The sequence below is a fragment of the Bombina bombina genome, chromosome 1 (assembly GCF_027579735.1).
Source record: "Bombina bombina isolate aBomBom1 chromosome 1, aBomBom1.pri, whole genome shotgun sequence".
In the NCBI taxonomy this organism is placed as follows: Eukaryota; Metazoa; Chordata; class Amphibia; order Anura; family Bombinatoridae; genus Bombina; species Bombina bombina.
This window is the reverse complement of record NC_069499.1, coordinates 640,856,217-640,880,527: the sequence shown is the minus strand read 5'-3', so window position 1 is coordinate 640,880,527 and position 24,311 is coordinate 640,856,217. Positions and strand designations below refer to the sequence as shown.

General features: G+C 44.1%; 1 protein-coding gene across 1 annotated transcript in view; it reads left to right on the top strand.

Moving 5' to 3' along the window:
* MED12 (mediator complex subunit 12) overlaps window positions 1-24,311 on the top strand; it is a 588,898-nt gene that overhangs the window by 320,563 nt on the left and 244,024 nt on the right. The window contains exons 34-35 of the mRNA XM_053699086.1: window positions 18,719-18,854; window positions 18,943-19,104. Of these exons, the coding sequence (XP_053555061.1) occupies window positions 18,719-18,854; window positions 18,943-19,104 (298 nt within the window). The remainder of the gene's footprint in view (window positions 1-18,718; window positions 18,855-18,942; window positions 19,105-24,311) is intronic.

Sequence of the window (24,311 nt, the reverse complement as noted above, 5' to 3'; positions counted from 1 at the left end):
CCATTGAGGGGGAACAAGAAGTTCCCTAGAGATGTTAGAAGTTTCAAAAATAATTCACTGGGCAGAGATTCACTCTTGCCACCTATCAGCTATCCATATCCCAGGTGTAGAGCACTGGGAGGCGGATTTTCTAATTCGTCAGACTTTTCATCCGGGAGAGTGGGAACTCCATCCGGAGGTATTTGCACAACTGATTCTCCGTTGGGGCAAACCAGAACTGGATCTCATGGCGTCTCGCCAGAACGCCAAGCTTCTGTGTTACGGATCCAGGTCCAGGGATCCCAAGGCGACACTGATAGATACTCTAGCAGCGCCCTGGTCTTTCAACCTGGCTTATGTGTTTCCACAGTTTCCTCTGCTCCCTCGACTGATTGCCAAGATCAAGCAGGAGAGAGCATCGGTGATTCTGATAGCACCTGCGTTGCCACGCAGGACCTGGTATGCAGATCTAGTGGACATGTCATCCTTTCCACCATGGTCTCTGCCTCTGAGACAGGACCTTCTACTTCAGGGTCCTTTCAACCATCCAAATCTAATTTCTCTGAGGCTGACTACCTGGAGATTGAATGCTTGATTTTATCAAAGCGTGGCTTCTCCGAGTCAGTTATTGATACCTTAATACAGGCACGAAAGCCTGTCACCAGGAAAATTTACCATAAGGTATGGCGTAGATATCTTTATTGGTGTGAATCCAAGGGTTACTCATGGAGTAAGGTCAGGATTCCTAGGATTTTATCTTTTCTCCAAGAAGGTTTGGAAAAAGGATTGTCAGCTAGTTTCTTAAAGGGACAGATTTTTGCTCTGTTTATTCTTTTGCACTAGCGTCTGGAAGATGTTCCAGACGTTCAGGCATTTTGTCAGGCTTTAGTTTGAATCAAGCCTGTGTTTAAACCTGTTGCTCCACCATGGAGCTTAAACTTGGTTCTTAAGGTTCTTCAAGGAGTTCCGTTTGAACCTCTTCATTCCATAGATAAACTTTTATCTTGGAAAGTTCTTTTTTTTTTTTTTTTGGTAGCTATTTCCTCGGCTCGTAGAGTCTCTGAGCTATCTGCCTCACAATGTGATTCTCCTTATCTGATTTTATATACGGATAAGGTAGTCCTGCGTACCAAACCTGGGTTCTTACCTAAGGTGGTATCTAACAAGAATATCAATCAAGAGATTGTGGTTCCATCCTTGTGTTACACAATCTGGACGTGGTCTGTGCTTTAAAGTTTTACTTACAAGCTACTAAAGATTTTCGTCAAACATCTGCTTTGTTTGTTGTCTACTCTGGACAGAGGAGAGGTCAAAAGGCTTTGGAACCTCTCTTTTGGCTAAGAAGCATAATCCGCTTAGCCTATGAGCCTGCTGGACAGCAGCCCCCTGAAAGGATTACAGCTCATTCTACTAGAGCTGTGGCTTCCACTTGGGCCTTTAAAAATGAGGCTTCTGTTGAACAGATTTGCATGGCGGCGACTTGGTCTTCGCTTCATACTTTTTCAAAATTTTACAAATTTGATACTTTTGCTTCTTCGGAGGCTATATTTGGGAGAGGTTTTACAGGCAGTGGTTCCTTCCATTTAAGTTCCTGCCTTGTCCCTCCCGTCATCCGTGTACTTTAGCTTTGGTATTGGTATCCCACAAGTAATGGATGATCCGTGGACTGGATACACTTAACAAGAGAAAACATAATTTATGCTTACCTGATAAATGTATTTCTCTTGTAGTGTATCCAGTCCACGGCCCGCCCTGTCATTTTAAGGCAGGTCATTTTTAAGTTTAAACTACAGTAACCACTACACCCTATGGTTCCTCCTTTCTCGGCTTGTTTTCGGTCGAATGACTAGCTATGACAGTTAGGGGAGGAGCTATATTACAGCTCTGCTGTGGGTGTCCTCTTGCAACTTCCTGTTGGGAATGAGAATATCCCACAAGTAATGGATGATCCGTGGACTGGATACACTACAAGAGAAATACATTTATCAGGTAAGCATAAATTATGTGTTTTCCCCACAAATTGTTCTGAAGGGCAGGTAGGAGCCACAGCAGAACTGTGGCAAAGTGCTGAAAGTCTTTCTCTTACTTGGTGTATCCAGTCCACGGATTCATCCTTGTGGGATATTCTCAATCCCTACAGGAAGTGGCAAAGAGAGCACACAGCAAAGCTGTCCATATAGCTCCCCTCAGGCTCCGCCCCCCCAGTCATTTTCTTTGCCGCTCTAACAAGTAGCATCTCCACGGGAGGGTAAAGAGTTTGTGGTGTTAGATTTGTAGTTTTTATTTCTTCAATCAAGAGTTTGTTATTTTAAAATAGTGCCGGTTTGTACTATTTGCTCTGAGGCAGAAAGTGATGAAGATTTCTGCTGAGAGGAAAAATATTTTAGCATGTTGTAACTAAAATCCATTGCTGTTCCCACACAGGACTGTTGAGTACCGGAGAACTTCAGTTGGGGGGAACAGTTTGCAGGCTTAACTGCTTAAGGTATGCTCAGTCATTTTTTTCTAACAAGACCTGGTAATGCTAGAAGACTGACAGAAATCCCCATGAGGGAAGGTAAGCCATTTTCTGAGACGCAGTATAGAAGGATGGCTTCAGTTAAGGGCTTAAATACTGGTAGACACTGTGATGGGCAAAATCGATTACTTTATTAGTGTAATCTTATATTTGTTCAAGTGCTTGAAACGTTTTAAACACTTTTGGGGTTTTTATTACGCCTGGCATATTGTAAGACACCTAATCTGACTCAGGAAGGCCCCATAACTCTGGAATGAAGAGGGAGGGGGCCTCATTTTCGCGCCTCAGTTGTGCAGTTGATTTGCAAAACAGCTTCATGCAGCTTCACGTGTAGAGTCCTGAGAGTGCAGGAGGACTTCAGGGAGGCTTATCTTTCTTCTACAAATAACCCAAAAGGAAGGTAGGGCCACAGCAAAGACTGTGGCACCGTGCTGTAGTGTGTTAAACCGGTTGCTTACTTCAATTTGCTCCGGTTTGGGCAATAAGGGGTTAATTGGTTTGAAAATTTGTGTGCAATCATTTCAAGGCATTAGGATCACGTGGTGAAAATTTCATTAAGATCGGATGTTTTTTGATGATTTGGTAAAAAAGTGTGTGATTTTTATTATTTAAAGACACAGTAACGTTTTTTTTCAAAAAGTGATTTTTTTTCTGTATTGTAGTGCTGTCTAAGTCTGTCAAACATGTCTGAGCCTTCAGAAAGACCTTGTTCTTTATGTTTAAAAGCCATGGCGGTACCCCCATTGCATTTATGTTTAAAGTGTGCTAAAACATCTAAGCATTTTAAAGACCAGATGATTCCTTAACAGAGGGTAATGAGGATAGCCCTTCTTCCTCTCCCCATGTGTCGACACCAGTTACGCCCGCGCAAGCGATGCCTAGTACCTCTAGCGCATTGGCCCCTATTACTTTACAACAATTAGCAGCAGTAATGGATAATTCCCTTGCAGCATTTTTATCCAAACTGCCAGTTTTTCCAAAAAAGCACGATAGCTCAGTTTTAAATACAGAGGATGAGCAATCAGAAGCTTTGGATGATTTATCTGTAGTACCCTCACAAAACTCAGAAGTTGCAGTGAGGGACGGTCTGTCTGAGGGAGGAATTTCTGACACAGGAAAAGTTTCTCAGCGGGCAGAGTCAGATTCCTTAGCGTTTAAATTTAAGTTGGAAACACCTCCGCGTCCTGCTTAAGGAGGTTTTAGCTACGCTGGATGATTGTGACCCCATGGTGGTCCCAGAAAAATTGTGTAAGATGGACAGGTTTTTAGAGGTCCCCGTATACACTGAGGCTTTCCGATCCCAAAGAGGGTGGCGGATATTGTGACTAGGGAGTGGGAGAGACCAGGGGTACCCTTTGTTCCCCCCCTATCTTTAAGAAAATGTTCCCCATAAACAACCCCAGGCGGGAGGCGTGGCAGACGGTCCCTAAGGTAGAGGGGGCTGTTTCAACACTTGCCAAGCGTACAACTATACCAATAGAGGACAGTTGTGCTTTCAAAGATCCTATATATAAAAAATTGGAAGGATTGCTGAAGAAAATTTTTGTTCAGCAAGGTTTTCTTCTTCAACCAATTGCCTGCATTATTCTGGTAACTACTGCAGCGGCTTTTTGGTTCGAGGCCCTGGAGGAGTCGCTCCAGAGGGAGACTTCATACGATGAGGTCATGGATAGAATTCATGCTTTAAAGCTGGCTAATTCTTTTATCACTGATGCCGCTCTCCAATTAGCTAAGCTAGCGGCGAAAAACTCAGGTTTTGCCATCATGGCGCGAAGAGCGCTTTGGCTCAAATCGTGGTCGGCGGATGTGTCGTCCAAAACGAAACTGTTAAATATTCCCTTCAAGGGGAAAACCCTATTCGGCCCAGAGCTGAAAGAAATTATTTCAGATATCACTGGGGGCAAGGGCCATGCCCTTCCACAAGATATGCCGTTTAAGGCCAAAAACAAGGCTAATTTTCATTCCTTTCGCAACTTCAGGAGCGGATCTGCTGCAACCTCTGCTGCCGCAAAGCAGGATAACGCTTCCCAGCCCAAAGCAACCTGGAAACCCTTGCAGGGCTGGAATAAGGGTAAACAGGCCAAGAAGCCTGCTCCTGCTACCAAGACAGCATGAAGGGGTAGCCCCCGATCCGGGATCGGATCTGGTAGGGGGCAGACTTTCTCTCTTTGCTCAGGCTTGGGCAAGACGTTCCGGATCCCTGGGCATTAGAAATAGTTGCTCAGGGGTACCTTTTAGAATTCAAGGATTCTCCCCCAAGGGGAAGGTTCCACATTTCTCGTTTGTCTTCAGACCAAACAAAGAAACAGGCGTTCTTATGCTGTGTAGAAGATCTTCTAAAAATGGGAGTGATAAACCCAGTTCCAATTGCAGAACAAGGACTGGGCTTTTACTCAAACCTTTTTGTAGTTCCCAAAAAGGAAGGAACTTTCAGGCCAATCCTGGATCTAAAAATTCTAAAAAAATTCCTCAGAGTTCCGTCTTTCAAGATGGAAACCATTCGGGCAATCTTGCCGATGATCCAGGAAGGTCAATATATGACTACCGTGGATCTAAAGGATGCGTATCTACATATTCCTATCCACAAAGATCACCATCAGTTCCTACGGTTCGCCTTTCTGGACAAACATTTCCAGTTCGTGGCCCTTCCTTTCAGGTTGTCCACCGCTCCCAGAATTTTCACAAAGGTGCTGGGTTCCCTTCTAGCGGTACTAAGACCGCGGGGCATTGCAGTAGCACCTTACCTAGACGACATATTAATACAGGCGTCGTCTTTTCTCAGAGCCAAGGCTCATACGGACATTGTTCTGACCTTTCTAAGGTCTCACGGGTGGAAAGTGAACGTAGAAAAAACATAATTTATGCTTACCTGATAAATTTATTTCTCTTGTAGTGTGTTCAGTCCACGGGTCATCCATTACTTATGGGATATATTCTCCTTCCAAACAGGAAGTTGCAAGAGGATCACCCAAGCAGAGCTGCTATATAGCTCCACCCCTCACATGTCATATCCAGTCATTCGACCGAAACAAGACGAGAAAGGAGAAACTATAGGGTGCAGTGGTGACTGGAGTTTTAATTAAAATTTAGAACTGCCTCAAAAAAAGACAGGGCGGGCCGTGGACTGAACACACTACAAGAGAAATAAATTTATCAGGTAAGCATAAATTATGTTTTCTCTTGTTAAGTGTGTTCAGTCCACGGGTCATCCATTACTTATGGGATACCAATACCAAAGCCAAAGTACACGGATGACGGGAGCGACAAGGCAGGAACTTTAAACAGAAGGAACCACTGCCTGTAGAACCTTTCTCCCAAAAACAGCCTCCGAAGAAGCAAAAGTGTCAAATTTGTAAAATTTTGAAAAGGTATGAAGTGAAGACCAAGTTGCAGCCTTGCAAATCTGTTCAACAGAGGCCTCATTCTTAAAGGCCCAGGTGGAAGCCACAGCTCTAGTGGAATGAGCTGTAATTCTTTCAGGGGGCTGCTGTCCAGCAGTCTCATAGGCTAAACGTATTATGCTACGAAGCCAAAAAGAGAGAGAGGTGGCCGAAGCCTTTTGACCTCTCCTCTGTCCAGAATAAACGACAAACAGAGAAGAAGTTTGCCGAAAATCCTTAGTTGCCTGTAAGTAGAACTTCAGGGCACGGACTACGTCCAGATTATGCAAAAGACGTTCCTTCTTTGAAGAAGGGTTAGGACATAATGATGGAACAACAATCTCCTGATTGATATTCCTATTAGAAACAACCTTAGGTAAAAACCCAGGTTTAGTACGCAAAACTACCTTGTCTGGATGAAAAATCAGATAAGGAGAATCGCAATGTAAGGCAGATAACTCAGACTCTTCGAGCCGAGGAAATAGCCAAAAACAAAACTTTCCAAGATAAAAGCTTAATATCAATGGAATGAAGGGGTTCAAACGGAACACCCTGAAGAACTGTAAGAACCAAGTTTAAGCTCCACGGAGGAGCAACAGTTTTAAACACAGGCTTAATCCTAGCCAAAGCCTGACAAAAAGCCTGAACGTCTGGATTCTCTGCCAGACGTTTGTGTAAAAGAATAGACAGAGCAGAAATCTGTCCCTTTAACGAACTAGCGGATAAACCCTTTTCTAAACCCTCTTGTAGAAAAGACAATATCCTAGGAATCCTAACCTTACTCCATGAGTAACTCTTGGATTCACACCAATGTAAATATTTACGCCATATCTTATGGTAAATTTTTCTGGTAACCGGTTTCCGAGCCTGTATCAATAACCGACTCCGAGAAACCACGCTTTCATAGAATCAAGCGTTCAATCTCCATGCAGTCAGTCTCAGAGAAATTAGGTTTGGATGGTTGAAAGGACCCTGAAGTAGAAGGTCCTGCCTCAGAGGCAGAGACCATGGTGGACAGGACGACATGTCCACTAGGTCTGCATACCAGGTCCTGCGCTATCAGAATCACCGATGCTCTCTCCTGTTTGATCCTGGCAATCAGACGAGGCAGCAACGGAAACGGTGGGAACACATAAGCCATGTTGAAAACCCAAGGGGCTGCTAGTACATCACCAGCACCGCTCCCGGTCCCTGGACCTGGATCCGTAACAAGGAAGCTTGGCGTTCTGGCGAGAAGCCATGAGATCCAGTTCCGGTTCGCCCCAACGAAGAATCAGTTGAGCAAATACCTCCGGGTGAAGTTCCCACTCCCCCGGGTGAAAGGTCTGGCGGCTTAAAAAGTCCGCCTCCCAGTTCTCCACGCCTGGGATGTAGATCGCTGACAGATGGCAAGAGTGAGACTCTGCCCAGCGAATTATCTTTGAGACTTCTAACATCGCTAGGGAACTCCTGGTTCCCCCTTGATGATTGATGTAAGCCACAGTCGTGATGTTGTCCGACTGAAATCTGATGAACCTCAGTGTTGCTAACTGAGGCCAAGCTAGAAGAGCATTGAATATCGCTCTTAATTCCAGAATGTTTATTGGAAGGAGTTTCTCCTCCTGAGTCCATGATCCCTGAGCCTTCAGGGAATTCCAGACTGCGCCCCAGCCTAGAAGGCTGGCATCTGTTGTTACAATCGTCCAATCTGGTCTGCGAAAAGTCATTCCCTTGGACAGATGAATCCGAGACAACCACCAGAGAAGAGAATCTCTGGTCTCCTGGTCCAGATTTAGTAAAGGGGACAGATCTGAGTAATCCCCATTCCACTGACTCAGCATGCATAATTGCAGCGGTCTGAGATGCAAGCCCGCAAATGGCACTATGTCCATTGCCGCGACCATTAAGCCGATTACTTCCATGCACTGAGCTACTGATGGGCTTGGAATGGAATGAAGGACACGGCAAGCATTTAGGATTTTTGATAACCTGGACTCCGTCAGGTAAATCTTCATCTCTACAGAATCTATAAGAGTCCCTAGAAAGGGAACCCTTGTGAGTGGTAACAGAGAACTCTTTTCCATGTTCACTTTCCACCCATGCAACCTCAGAAATTCTAGAACTATCTCTGTATGAGACTTTGCATTTTGAAAACTTGACGCTTGTATCAGAATGTCGTCTAAGTACGGAGCCACCGCTATGCCTCGCGGTCTTAGTACCGCCAGAAGCGAGCCCAGAACCTTTGTAAAAATTCTCGGGGCCGTAGCTAACCCGAAGGGAAGAGCTACAAACTGGTAATGCCTGTCTAGAAAGGCAAACCTTAGGTACCGATAATGATCTTTGTGAATCGGTATGTGAAGGTAGGCATCCTTTAAGTCCACTGTGGTCATATACTGACCCTCTTGGATCATGGGTAGGATGGTTCGAATAGTCTCCATTTTGAACGATGGAACTCTTAGGAATTTGTTTAAGATCTTTAGGTCCAAGATTGGTCTGAAGGTTCCCTCTTTCTTGGGAACCACAAACAGATTTGAGTAAAATCCTTGCCCTTGTTCCGTCCGCGGAACTGGGTGGATCACCCCTATTACTAAGAGGTCTTGTACACAGTGAAGAAAAGCCTCTTTCTTTATTTGGTTTGCTGATAACCTTGAAAGATGAAATCTCCCTTGTGGAGGAGAAGCTTTGAAGTCCAGAAGGTATCCCTGAGATATAATCTCCAACGCCCAGGGATCCTGGACATCTCTTGCCCAAGCCTGGGCGAAGAGAGAAAGTCTGCCCCCCACTAGATCCGTTTCCGGATAGGGGGCCCTCTCCATGCTGTCTTAGGGGCAGAAGTAGGCTTTCTGGCCTGCTTGCACTTGTTCCAGGACTGGTTGCTTTTCCAACCCTGTCTGTAACGAGCAGCAGTTCCTTCCTGTTTTGGAGCGGAGGAAGTTGATGCTGCTCCTGCCTTGAAATTACGAAAGGCACGAAAACTAGACTGTTTGGCCTTTGATTTGGCCCTGTCCTGAGGAAGGGTGTGACCCTTACCTCCAGTAATGTCAGCAATAATCTCCTTCAAGCCGGGCCCGAATAAGGTTTGCCCTTTGAAAGGAATATTAAGCAATTTAGATTTAGAAGTTACATCTGCTGACCAGGATTTAAGCCATAGCGCTCTGCGCGCCTGAATGGCGAATCCGGAGTTCTTAGCTGTTAGTTTGGTTAAATGCACAACGGCATCCGAAACAAATGCATTAGCTAGCTTAAGGGCTTTAAGCTTGTTCAAAGTCTCATCCAATGGTGCAGTGCGAATAGCCTCTTCCAGAGACTCAAACCAGAAAGCCGCTGCAGCAGTGACGGGCGCAATGCATGCGAGGAGCTGTAATATGAAACCTTGTTGAACAAACATTTTCTTAAGGTAACCTTCTAATTTTTTATCCATTGGATCTGAGAAAGCACAACTATCCTCCACCGGAATAGTGGTACGCTTGGCTAAAGTAGAAACTGCTCCCTCCACCTTAGGGACCGTCTGCCATAAGTCTCGTGTGGTGGCGTCTATTGGGAACATTTTTCTAAATATCGGAGGAGGGGAAAAAGGCACACCGGGTTTATCCCACTCCTTGTTAATAATCTCTGTAAGCCTTTTAGGTATAGGAAAAAACGTCAGTACACACCGGTACCGCATAGTATTTATCCAGCCTACATAATTTCTCTGGGATTGCAACCGTGTCGCAATCATTCAGAGCCGCTAATACCTCCCCTAGCAATACACGGAGGTTCTCAAGCTTAAATTTAAAATTTGAAATTTCTGAATCCGGTCTCCCTGGATCAGATCCGTCACCCACAGAATGAAGCTCTCCGTCCTCATGTTCTGCAAATTGTGACGCAGTGTCAGACATGGCCCTCATATCATCAGCGCGCTCTGTCCTTAACCCAGAGCTATCGCGCTTGCCTCTTAACTCAGGCAAATTAGATAATACTTCTTTCATAACATTAGCCATATCTTGTAAAGTGATTTGTAGGTGCCTTGATGTGCTTGGCGCCACAATCTCACGCACCTCCTGAGCGGGAGGCAAAGGTACTGACACGTGAGGAGAGTTAGGCGGCATAACTTCCCCCTCGTTGTCTGGTGATAATTTCTTTACCGGTAAAGACAGACTTTTATTTAAAGTAACATCAATACAATTGGTACACATATTTCTATTGGGCTCCACATTGGCCTTTAAACATAATGAGCAAGCAGATTCATCTGTGTCAGACATGTTTAAACAGACTAGCAATGAAGCTATCAAGCTTGGAAATTTCTTTCAATAAGTTTACATGCAATACAAAAAACGCAGCAGCGCTTTTAAAAACACAAAAAAAAACTGTCACAGTTGAAATAACAACGAACTAATACGGTTATAGCAACCAATTTTAAACAGTAAATGTATGAAATTAGCAGAGGATTGCACCCATCAGCAAAAGGATGATTAACCCCTCAATACCCAAAACGGATAATCAATTTTCTCACAGTCAAACACACTGTCACAGGTCTCCCTCAAAAATGAATTTTGAAGACCCCTGAGCTCTCTGGAGACGTCCTGGATCAAAGAGGAAGAAGCAGGAAGACTGTGCTAGAATTTTAACTGCGCAACAAGGCGCTAAAAAAAGGTCCCTCCCACTCATATCACAACAGTGGGAGACCTGATATAACGGTGTCTATGCTAGAAATATACGTTAGCCATGTGGAAAAAAATCATGCCCAAAAAGATTTATCACCAAAGTACCTCACAAAACGAATAACATGCCAGTAAACGTTTTTAAAAAACAACTTTCCAGTGTTATGCAAAGTTATCACTAAGCCTGCTACCAGTCGCTTCTACTGCAGTTAAGGCTTATACATTTATTTCAGTACTAACAGTATTTAAAGTTAAATTCTAGTCCCTAGAAAATAACTCAACTGCGCATACATTTATCAGCCTGATACCAGTCGCTACTACTGCATTAAAGGCTGTACTTACGTCATATGGGTAACAGCAGTGTTTTCATAGTCAATTCCATTCCTAGAAAATATTTTACTGCCCATACCTCATTTGCGGGGGACCCCGCATGCTATTCCCTTCTCCGAAGGTACCCCACTCCTCAGAATGTGCGAGAACAGCCAGTGGATCTTAGTTACGTCTGCTAAGATCATAGAAAAAACGCAGGCAGATTCTTCTTCTAAATACTGCCTGAGAGAACAAACAGCACACTCCGGTGCTATTTTAAAATAATAAACTTTTGATTGAAGAATGTTACTCCTGTCTCCTCTCACAACCTCCTTTGTTGAGACTTGCAAGAGAATGACTGGATATGACATGTGAGGGGTGGAGCTATATAGCAGCTCTGCTTGGGTGATCCTCTTGCAACTTCCTGTTGGGAAGGAGAATATATCCCATAAGTAATGGATGACCCGTGGACTGAACACACTTAACAAGAGAAAAGTTCTCTGTCCCCGCTCACAAGGGTTCCCTTCCTGGGAACACTAATAGACTCGGTAGAAATGAAAATCTTTCTGACAGAGGTCAGGAAGTCAAAACTGTTGAATACTTGCCGAGCTCTTCATTCCATTCCCCGGCCTTCTGTGGCTCAGTGCATGGAGGTAATTGGTTTAATGGTTGCGGCAATGGACGTAGTCCCTTTTGCCCGAATTCATCTCAGACCACTGCAACTGTGCATGCTCAAACAGTGGAATGGGGATTACACAGATTTGTCTCCTAAAATACAAATGGACTAGAAAACCAGAGACTCTCTTCTCTGGTGGTTGTCTCAAGATCACCTGTCTCAGGGAATGAGTTTCCGCACACCGGAGTGGATCATTGTCACGACCGATGCCAGTCTGTTAGGCTGGGGTGCGGTCTGGAACTCCCTGAAGGCTCAGGGTCTATGGTCTCGGGAAGAATCTCTTCTCCCGATAAACATTTTGGAGCTGAGAGCGATATTCAATACGCTCCAGGCATGGCCTCAACTAGCGGAGGCCAAATTCATCAGATTTCAGTCGGACAACATCACGACTGCAGCGTACATCAATCATCAGGGAGGAACAAAGAGTTCCCTAGCGATGAAGGAAGTATACAAGATCATCAAATGGGCGGAGGATCACTCCTGCCATCTATTTGCAATTCACATCCCAGGGGTAGACAACTGGGAGGCGGATTTTCTAAGTCGTCAGACTTTTCATCCGAGGGAGTGGGAACTTCACCCGGAGGTTTTTGTTCAGCTGACCCAGCTATGGGGCATTCCAGAATTGGATCTGATGGCGTCCCGTCAGAACACCAAACTTCCCCTTTACGGATCCAGATCCAGGGATCCCAAGGCGGCATTGATGGATGCTTTAACAGCGCCTTGGTCATTCAGTCTAGCTTATGTCTTTCCACCGTTTCCTCTTCTCCCTTGGCTAGTAGCCAGAATCAAACAGGAGAAGGCTTCGGTAATTCTGATAGCGCCTGCGTGGCCACGCAGGACTTGTTATGCAGACCTAGTGGACATGTCATCGGTCCCACCATGGAAACTGCCATTGAGGCAGGATCTTCTAATTCAAGGTCCTTTCAAGCATCCAAATCTTGTTTCTCTGCAACTGACTGCTTGGAGATTGAACGCTTAATTCTAGCTAAGCGTGGGTTCTCTGAATCAGTTATAGACACTCTGATACAGGCCAGAAAGCCTGTCACCAGGAAAATTTACCATAAGATATGGCGGAAATATCTTTGTTGGTGTGAATCCAAGGGTTACTCGTGGAGTAAGGTTAGGATTCCAAGGATATTGTCTTTTCTCCAAGAAGGATTGGAGAAAGGTCTGTCAGCTAGTTCCTTAAAGGGACAGATATCTGCTCTGTCTATCCTGTTACATAAGCGCCTGGCAGCTGTACCAGACGTTCAGGTGTTTGCACAGGCCCTAGTTAGAATCAAGCCTGTTTACAAGCCTGTGGCTCCTCCATGGAGTCTAAATTTAGTTCTTTCAGTTCTTCAAGGGGTTCCATTTGAACCTTTGCATTCCATAGATATTAAGTTATTATCTTGGAAGGTTTTGTTTTTAGTAGCCATTTCTTCTGCTCGAAGAGTTTCTGAATTGTCTGCTTTGCAGTGTAATTCATCCTATCTGGTGTTCCATGCAGATAAGGTTGTTTTACGTACCAAACCTGGTTTTCTTCCAAAAGTGGTTTCTAATAAGAATATTAACCAGGAAATCATTGTTCCTTCTCTGTGTCCTAATCCAATTTCTAGGAAGGAACGACTTTTACACAATCTTGACGTAGTTCGTGCTTTAAAATTCTATTTAAAAGCAACTAAAGATTTCAGACAAACATCATCCTTGTTTGTTGTCTATTCTGGTAAGAGGAGAGGTCAGAAAGCGACTGCTACCTCTCTTTCCTTCTGGCTGAAAAGCATCATCCGATTGGCTTATGAGACTGCTGGACAGCAGCCTCCTGAACGAATTACAGCTCATTCCACCAGAGCTGTGGCTTCCACATGGGCTTTCAAGAATGAGGCTTCTGTTGAACAGATTTGTAAGGCAGCGACTTGGTCTTCACTGCATACATTCGCCAAATGTTATAAATTCGATACTTTTGCTTCTTCTGAGGCTATTTTTGGGAGAGAGGTTTTGCAAGCAGTGGTGCCTTCCGTTTAGGTTACCTGACTTGTTCCCTCCCTTCATCCGTGTCCTAAAGCTTTGGTATTGGTATCCCACAAGTAAGGATGAAGCTGTGGACTGGATACACCAAGTAAGAGAAAACAGAATTTATGCTTACCTGATAAATTACTTTCTCTTACGGTGTATCCAGTCCACGGCCCGCCCTGACAATTACGTCAGGTTCAAATTTAATTTTTAAAATAACTACAGTCACCACTGCACCCTATGGTTCCCCTTTTTCTCCTAACCGTCGGTCGAATGACTGGGGGGGCAGAGCCTGAGGGGAGCTATATGGACAGCTTTGCTGTGTGCTCTCTTTGCCACTTCCTGTAGGGATTGAGAATATCCCACAAGTAAGGATGAATCCGTGGACTGGATACACCGTAATAGAAAGTAATTTATCAGGTAAGCATAAATTCTGTTTTTTTACTGGTTTTGATGTTTTTTCAATCCGGTTTTGCCATTAAGGGGTTAATTGTTTAATTTTGCATTGCTGTTCAAAGTTACTAAGGCTATGTGATACTACTGTAAAAATTTCATATGTTTAATGCTTTTTTACACTGTTTTTTGCAGATTTTGTGCAGCTTTTTTTCTCTTAAAGGCACAGTACCGTTTTATTTCTAAATGTTATTTACTTTGATTACAGTGTTTTCCAAGCTTGCTTGTTACATTACTAGCCTGTTTAACATGTCTGACACCAAGGAAAATCCTTGTTCAATATGTTTGGAAGCCATTGTGGTACCCCCTCTTAGAATGTGTCCCAATTGTACTGATATGTCTATAAACTATAAAGAACATATTATATTAGCACTTAAAAATAGAGCAATAGATGATTCTCAGTCAGAAGTAAATGAGGGTTTAGCATCTAGCTCTCCCCAAGTGTCACAACCAGTAACGCCCGCACAAGTGACGCCAAGTACCTCTAGTGCGTCAAATTCATTTATTTTACAAGACATGGCCACAGTTATGAATACAACCCTCACAGAGGTTTTATCATGACTGCCTGGTTTTCAAGGAAAGCGGGACAGCTCTGGGTTAAGGAAAAATGCTGAGCAGTCTGACGCTTTAGTAGCCGTATCTGATATGCCCTCACAATGCTCTGAGGTAGGGGTGAGGGATTTGTTATCTGAGGGAGAAATTTCTGATTCAGGAAAGACGCTTCCTCAGACAGATTGGACAGAATTAAGGCCCTTAAATTGGCTAATTCTTTTATTACAGATGCCGCTTTTCAACTGGATAAATTAGCGGCAAAGAATTCAGGTTTTGCCATTTTAGCACGCAGGGCGTTATGGCTTAAATCCTGGTCTGCTGATGTGTCATCTAAAACTAAACTTTTGAACATCCCTTTCAAAGGAAAGACCCTATTCGGGCCTGAACTGAAAGAGATTATTTCAGACATCACTGGAGGGAAAGGTCATGCCCTCCCTCAGGATAGATCAAATAAGATGAGGACCAAACAAAATAATTTTCGTTCCTTTTGGAATTTCAAGAGTGGTCCCGCTTCAGCTTCCTCTGCTGCAAAGCAAGAGGGGAATTTTGCCCAATCCAAGTCAGTCTGGAGACCTAACCAGGCTTGGAACAAGGGTAAACAGGCCAAGAAGCCTGCAGCTGCCTCTAAGACAGCATGAAGGGTTAGCCCCAGATCCAGGACCGGATGTAGTAGGGGGCAGACTCTCTCTCTTCGCTCAGGCTTGGGCAAGAGATGTTCACGATCCCTGGGTTTTAGAAATTGTGTCCTAGGGATATTTTCTGGAATTCAAAGGCTCTCTTCCAAGGGGGACTTTTCACATTTCTCGATTGTCTGTAAACAGACAAAGAGAGAGGCGTTCTTACGCTGTGTAGAAGACCTACATACCATGGGGGTGATCCGCCCAGTCCCAAAAGAGGAACAGGGGCTAGGTTTTTACTCAAATCTGTTTGTGGTTTCCAAAAAAGAGGGAACTTTCAGATCAATCTTGGATCTCAACATTCTAAACAAGTTCCTCAAAGTTCCATCATTCAAGATGGAGACTATTCGGTCTACTCTACCTCTGATCCAGAAGGGTCAATATATGACCACCGTGGACTTAAAGGATGCGTATCTACACATCCCTATTCACAGAATTTTCACAAGGGTGCTAGGGTCCCTTCTGGCGGTTCTACGACCATGGGGCATAGCAGTGGCGCCTTATCTAGACAACATCTTATTTCAGGCGTCAACTTTCCAGCTATCCAAGTCTCACACGGACATTGTGTTGGCTTTTCTGAGACATAAGTTCCTTTTGCCCGCCTACACCTCAGACCACTACATCTATGCATGCTCAAACAGTGGAATGGGGATTATGCAGATTTGTCTCCTTAACTGCATCTGGACCAGGAGACCAGAGATTCTCTTCTCTGGTGGTTGTCTCAGGACCACCTGTCTCAGGGAATGTGTTTCCGCAGGCCAGAGTGGCTCATTGTAACGACAGATACCAGCCTGCTAGGCTGGGATGCAGTCTAGAACTCCCTGAAAGCACAGGGCTTATGGTCTCGGGAGGAATCCCTTCTCCCGATAAATATTCTAGAACTGAGAGTGATATTCAATGCGCTTCAGGCGTGGCCTCAGCTTGCTGCGGCCAAATTCATCAGGTTTCAGTCTGACATCACGACTGTAGCTTATATCAATCATCAAGGAGGAACAAGGAGTTCTCTAGCGATGATGGAGGTAACCAAAATAATCCGATGGGCAGAGGATCACTCTTGCCATCTCTCAGCAATCCACATCCCAGGAGTAGAGAACTGGGAGGCGGATTTCCTAAGTCGTTAGACTTTTCATCTGGGGGAGTGGGAACTCCATCCGGAGGTATTTGCCCAGCTGATTCAGCTATGGGGCACACCAGAATTGGATCTGATGGCGTCCCGTCAGAATGCCAAACTTTCTCGTTACGGGTCCAGATCCCGGGATCCCAAGGCGGTACTGATAGATGCTCTAGCAGTGCCTTGGTCCTTCAATCTGGCCTATGTATTTCCTCTCCTTCTACGTCTGGTTGCCAGAATAAAGCAGGAGAGAGCTTTGGTGATTCTGATAGCACCTGCGTGGCCACGCAGGACTTGGTATGCAGACCTAGTGGACATGTCATCGGTTCTACCATGGATTCTGCCAATGAGGCAGGACCTTCTAATCCAAGGTCTGTTCACGCATCCAAATCTAATTTCTCTGCGTCTGACTGCTTGGAGATTGAACGCCTGATTCTATCAAAGCGTGGTTTCTCTGAGTCGGTCATTGATACCCTGATTCAGGCTAGAAAGCCTGTCGCCAGGAAGATCTATCATAAGATTTGGCGCAAATATCTTTATTGGTGTGAATCCAAAGGTTACTCGTGGAGTAAGATTAGGATTCCTCGAATATTGTCTTTTCTCCAAGAAGGTTTGGAGAAGGGATTATAAGCTAGTTCCTTATAAGGACAAATATCTGCTTTGTCTATTCTTCTACACAAACGTCTGGCAGATGTCCCAGACGTTCGAGCATTTAGTCAGGCTTTGGTCAAAATCAAGCCTGTATTTGAACCTGTTGCTCCGCCATGGAGCCTAAATTTAGTTCTTAAAGTTCTTCAAGGGGTTCCAAAATTGTTTTTAGTAGCTATCTCTTCGGCTCGAAGAGTTTCTGAGCTATATGCTTTACAGTGTGATTCCCCTTATCTTATTTTCCATGCAGATAAGGTGGTTTTGCGTACCAAACCTGGGTTTCTTCCTAAGGTTGTTTCTTATAAGAATATCAGTCAAGAGATTGTTGTTCCTTCACTGTATACTAATCCTTCAAAGAAGGAACGTCTGTTGCACAATCTTGATGTGGTTCGTGCTTTAAAGTTCTACTTACAAGCAACTAAAGATTTCCGTCAAACATCTTCATTGTTTGTTGTTTATTCTGGTAAGCGGAGAGGTCAGAAGGCTACGGCTACCTCTCTTTCCTTTTGGCTGAAAAGCATCATCCGTTTGGCTTATGAGACTGCTAGCCAACAGTCTCCTGAAATAATTACTGCTCATTCTACTAGAGCTGTGGCTTCCACATAGCTTTTAAAAATGAGGCTTCTGTTAAACAGATTTGTAATGCGGCGACTTGGTCTTTGTTTCATACTTTTTCCAAATTTTACAAATTTTATACTTTTGCTTCTTCGGAGGCTATTTTTGGGAGAAAGGTTCTACAAGCAGTGGTGCCTTCCGTTTAAGGTCCCTGTCTTGTCCCTCCCTTCATCAGTGTCCTAAAGCTTTGGTATTGGTATCCCACAAGTAAGAATGAATCCGTGGACTCGATACATCTTACAAGAGAAAACATAATTTATGCTTACCTGATAAATTTATTTCTCTTGTGATGTATCGAGTCCACGGCCCGCCCTGTTTATTAAGACAGGCATATATATTTTTATTTTTAAACTTTCAGTCATCACTGCACCCTATAGTTTCTCCTTTTTCTTCCTAGCCTTCGGTCGAATGACTGGGGGGTGGAGCTAAGGGTGGAGCTATATATGCAGCTCTGCTGTGGGTGCTCTCTCTGCCACTTCCTGTAGGGGAGGAGAATATCCCACAAGTAAGGATGAATCTGTGGACTCGATACATCACAAGAGAAATAAATGTATCAGGTAAGCATAAATGATGTTTTGTCTGAAGCATTTGCGGCGCTGAGCTCCTCAGGCAGCCCACGCCAGAATGCTATTTTTCAGTGAGGTGACGTTTCAACCTCAGAGCCAATAGCCATGTGGGCCAGCTGGGATTATACTAAATAGCTAGCACGCTATTGGCTAAAATCACCTCAGTGATAAAATAGCGTTCTGCCGTGGGCTGCCTGAGGCGCTCAGCGTGACGAATGATGCAGACAAATAAAGGAAGTTTCAGCATTTGTTCCACTGGTAGATCCTAGCATTTCACAAGCTCAAGGATTTACTATCACTTTAACATTAAGCTATTTCTGTTTTTTTTGTTTAGTTTTTTTTTTTTTACCCCAGATGACCTAGCTTCTCTCAAAGTACAGTTTGTACTTACTTCCCACCTGCCCTACACTTACTACCCCTTTATGATTCTTATTATTCTCATTTTGTAAATATTCTTGTATTATCATGTTAACATGTTAGTGCTTTATAAATAAATGATGATGAAGCTAATAATAAATGGTAAACAATTTTTCATTCACAATTTTTTCCATTTTCAACCGATCTATACAATTTCATCCACTGTTTGGAATATTTTCTAAAATGTTTTTTCTGTCTCTTTTCAGTGAGCTCTTCACTACCGTACTGGACATGCTAAGCGTACTGATTAATGGAACATTGGCAGCAGATATGTCCAGCATCTCTCAAGGTAGTATGGAAGAGAACAAGAGAGCATATATGAATCTTGTGAAGAAACTCAGGGTAAGGTTCATGTGCCAATGTTCCTCCTATCTGTGTGTGCCTCTAAGTGCATGGTTCTCAAATGCTCAGTTTCTGCATGTCCCTACAGAAGGAGCTAGGTGATCGCCAGTCTGAGAGCCTAGAGAAGGTGCGTCAGCTGCTGCCTTTACCCAAGCAGACAAGAGATGTAATAACATGTGAGCCTCAAGGATCTCTTATTGACACCAAGGGCAACAAGATAGCTGGTTTTGACTCCATATTCAAGAAAGAGGTAAGTGTTAGGAATTTTCCCAGGGCAATATTTGGATGATGAGTCTTGGAGGAAAACAGTGACCTTCTCGGACGTCCGGGAAACAATTGCCAAAATAACACACACAGGCAGGTTATCATTAGCAAATGTTCCGTTTATTCTGGGGCCAAAAGCACATTATATAGACATGGATGCACGTAGGCATCTGATACGTAACATCATCTTATTGGCTAAGCAAAATACAGTAATATCCTTCCTAATGGCCTTATTTGGCGTACAGCATAACATATCATAATAGAAAATAATATCTGAAAAAAGTACAGACAGGAAAAATGTATATTTTGCAGCTACAGGAAATAATGTAGGTGGGTACTGATCTGTGACATTTGCTGTTTTAGCTTACAAAAAGCACCTGGGTTTGTTTGGCTTTGTAAAAAAAAGTACCTTAGTTTCCTGTTGAGAGACACAGACAGATCAGTAACTGAAAATGTTGGTAGTATTACAAGTGTTTTAGAAGAAATTATATTACGAATGGAGTGCAGTGGAAATACATCAGTGCATAACATTATAGATAATGTAAAATAAGTACATAGGTAAAGTGTGCAACACAAATAAGTGATGTTCCCTGACAATTCCCCTCTTTAGTCATAACAATGACTACCACTGGACTAACGTCTGGAGTGAAATGGGACATTAAGGTATGTGGTATTAGCAGGATGGTATCGACGATGTTGTCGATTTCGATTAGGTTGGTGTGGTAGAACCTGTAGGTATTCTGCACACTGGGAGATAGGAGTTGGGGGTGGCAGGCGTGTATGTTTAGCAATGCAGAAAACAACTATCTTAAAACAACAACAGAATAGTATAAACAAAGCAATGAAAACAATAAAGGTACCAATATTTTTTAGCCACTCTAGGAAGCCTAAACCAGTGAAGAATTTATCCCAGGGGTTATCAATGCCTGAGTTTTTCTTTAATTCAATGGATAATTCTTCCAATTTCTTAATAGCAAGCGTTACTTTCCCAGTGGGACCTGTGTTATCTGGTATAAATGTACAACAAGACCCACCAGTTTGATCATCAATGACTTTACACACCCCTCCTTTCTCTGCTAAAAGCATGTCTAAGGCCATGCGGTTTTGGAATGTCATGTAAGAGGTTGGGACGAGTTGTTCAGCAATGCCTTTAAGGGCATCTCTGGTATAATTAACAAAACGTTGTTGATTATAAAATATATAGTTTATCCAGTCTACATTTTTATTGGCAGTTATGATGGGGAAGATGGATTCAAATCCAGCTTTGACCTGGTCACGGGCCTTAAATTCATCTGGGACCCCCCTTGGGACCCCTATAGCGTCTATGTATACATGGGGGTCAAAACTACCTGGGATAGCCTTAACCTGTCGCCGTGTACGATGAGAGGAGGTGCGGTGAGTGTGTATGTGTATGTCATCTACACCTATGTGTATGTCATCTACACCTAAAATGTGGAGAGGCATGATAACTTTTGCTAGAGCACATTCCCCAGACCATTGTCCCTCTAGCCTAATGCGGATTTTCATATCCCCGCAAATCCAATATATGTCACCTAACGACTGAGTGTGGTTATGGGTGTTGAGGTTACTGTACTTATAACAGTAACCAGGTGTAAAGTTACCTAAGAATCTACCTTTACCTCTGCCCCTATAGCAAGTGTAGTTACCAGGATATATAGAAATTCCCTCACTGAGGTGTGGGGTTTTAGTAATAATGGGGTATTTTACCTTACAGGTTGACTGATTAACAATGGTATTAGTATACAGGCTGAGAAAGCAGGACTCAGCGTTACTAGGGATGTTAAGGGGGACAGTACCTAAATGGGGGCGGGCATTACCACAAACATAACAATTTGATCTATTATATTGCTTGGCCGAAAAGGCCATCCATTCTAACCAAAGGTTTTTGTCTGAATAACCTGTTTCTAAGGCCATAGTATCTCTTGGTGAGGGATCAGCCATAGCAATCATGCCCTGAGATGGGGACTGGGTATTAATTAGGTTTTGACCAGAGTTTTGATAAGTTGTAGTGACAATTTTGTTCCATTCAGAGGAATTAACCATATCTTGAAGCTGAAAACTACCCTTAGCTTCGGATAAGGCCCCTCTTTCCCAAAAAGAGAGCATATAAGGGCCACTATCAATTGGACTGGTGTTTTCAATAGTCAAGGTAAGTTTCATACTCTGTCCGGGTTTACCTGCTGAAAGGCAAATTCCGGACTTAGAAAGGGTCATTCTTTCCATTAAGGATCTCCTATTTCTATCTTTCTCGGTTAATATACTAGTTGCCCATCTAAGGCCTGCATCTGCATCCCACCCATCAGCATTCCAGTATTTACAATCCTTACTCCTATCATCATCCCCTAGACACATATAGACAGACCTGGAAGGGATATCTTGGTAAATGGTACACTGTGTTGATACATCCCTGGGGCATGGAATAATGTCACAATAGTCAAAGGCATAAGTGGCAACATGGAGATTTGAAGAATTGTACCAAAAGGTCGTAGAGCGTGGTGATGTGGTTTGTGTAATGGCCATTTTTGAGTGTAGGTGCTCGATCACCCTGAAAGGGGTCCGGTCTGCTGACCTTCGGGCTCTACGGAGGGCTGGAACATGTGGTGTTGGCAGGGTTGTTGAGTTCTTGGTTGTGTTTTGTTTCGGGGGTGAGTCAGGGGGAGTGATGAAGTAATTACAAGCAGGGGCAGTACCATATTGTTCGTCCGGTGTCTCATAATAGCAGGAGGCTATTATCCATCCTGGTATTGCAATCAAGAGCAAGGAGGAGAGAAGGTAGCAGCACACCAAGTAGTGGGACCCTTGAGTGGTGATCATGTTGTTGCAGGTGCGTGCTGTGGATATAGATGTTACAGAAGGGACTGTGCGACCAACTTCACCCCTCTTTGGACTGGCAGTCGAGAATGCTACAGGTGTTGCAGAAGGGACTTTATGAACACTTCACCCCTCTTTAGGCACAACTGTTTTCTGAGACGTCCTGGACTGGCGGTACAGATGTTTCAGAAGGGACTAGACAGCCAGCTTCACCCCTCTTTGGACAGAGCTTTACCCTAGATGCGTGGATCCAGATGGGCTCCTGGGCTGTGAGGATGGCAGTATGAGTGATGGCCACAACTTCGGTAGGTGGACCGTATGGGAAGCCTCCCTTCTTTGCTTTATTCAGCTGTCTGATGCACACTGTGTCTCCGACCTTGAAGCTGTGGGTTGATTCCTGTGAGGGAAGAGGAAAACGAGAGGCCACATCACCATAGTTGCCGTTCAAAACAGAGATTAGTTCATGTACATATCGTTCCCTGATTAAATCTAAATCACCAGTGACTATGTGTGGGTTCCTGACCCAAGGGCTGGGGAACGGTCTACCCATCAAAATCTCAAAAGGAGACAGCTGAGTGGATTTGCTGGGGGACATCCGTACCTCAGCTAAGACTGCAGGTAAATGATCCTGCCATTTGACCCAATTCCCTCCCGTGGCCTTAAGGAGTTTTTCCTTAATGGTCCGGTTCATCCTTTCTACCACCCCTGAGCTCTGGGGGTGATATGGTATGTGAAACTTCCATTTTATCTGTAAGTGAGCTACCAATTCCTGCAATACCTTACTAACAAAAGCTGGGCCATTGTCTGAGTTAATCTGCAGGGGGCAACCAAATCTGGGATTGACATCAGTGCAAAGGTGTTTCACTACTGTTTTTGCGTCTTCCCTAGTGGTAGGAAAGGCCTCAGGCCAGCGAGAAAATTGGTCAACTATGACCAACAGGTAAAACTGTTTGGTTCCTGTTTTGGGTATGTGTGTGAAATCTATCTGCAGGTGAGTGAAGGATGCGGATGGTGGTGTTAGGTGGTCATGTTTTGCAGGTTTGTTGTTGTGTTTAGTTTGCAGGCAAGTGATGCAGTGATTAATGTAAGATTGTACATGTGACTGTAGATTCTGTATACAGAAGTAAGGTTTGATTAACGCTAGAGTGTTGTGGATGCTCAGGTGACTGACACCGTGGGCTTGTGAAATAAAGATTGGTGCACTGGTTTCAGGGATACCAATGACTGTCCCACCTTTCCCCTCTTTCGAATAAAACCCTTGGGGGTTTAATTCGAGTTTCTGAGAGACCCAGTATTTGATATCAGTGACAGTGGCAAACTGCTGTAGTGACGATGTGAGTACATCGTCGACCAAAGAGGGTGCCTCAAGCATGGGATAAACACTGTCTTGCAATGGAGAGACCTTGGCTGCTTGTTTGGCTACTGTGTCAGCTAATGCATTACCTCTAGCAATAGGATTGTTAAGGTTAGTATGTGCTCGGCAGTGTATGACGGCTATTTCTTTTGGGAGCAGGATGGCTTGTAAGAGTTCTGTGATAAGTGTGGTATGACTGATGCTTTTACCGTCGGCAGACTTGAAACCTCTTTGTTTCCAAATCATGCCAAAATCATGTACCACTCCAAAGGCATATCTGGAATCGGTATAGATATTTACGGAGGCATCAGCAAAAAGTTCACAGGCTCGAGTGAGAGCTATTAATTCAGCTGCCTGAGCCGAATTATGCATGACACAGGAAGATTCAATAACAATGTCGGGAAGCTGGACCACTGCATATACTGCAAGGTACGTGTGGTCATCTGGGCGGCGACATGAGCCATCCACAAAGACGTCAGGGACCCCCGGAATAGGGGTGTCCCGGAGGTCAGGGCGTGGTGTTGTGCTAGAGTGAATGAGTGCAATGCAGTCGTGAAGGGGGAGGTCAGATTGTGGTACGTCAGAGGATAACAAGGCCTTGAGAATAGACGCAGGGCCTGAGTTAGTTGCACAGTACTTAATGGTTAACTCAGAAGTACTGGTAAGCAGTATTTCATAACCACTAAGTCTCTGGGCAGTCATGTGTTGTGTTTGCAGATTGTTAAGGAGGTGCAGAACCTGATGGGAGGTGTGTAAAATAAGTGGATGTCCCAGTGTGATAGGTTCGCACATCTCAACGGCCATGGCACACGCTGCGAGGGATCGCCGGCATGAAGGCATACCCTGCACAGGGATGGGCAGCTTTTTAGATAAAAAGGCTACAGGACGGAAAGAGTTACTACCATGCTCTTGGGCACAGACAGCCGCCATGGTTTTACAATTTTCCCTTGCGTACAAATGAAAAGGCTTTGTGTAGTCAGGTAGGCCGAGGGCAGGGGATGTGGTGA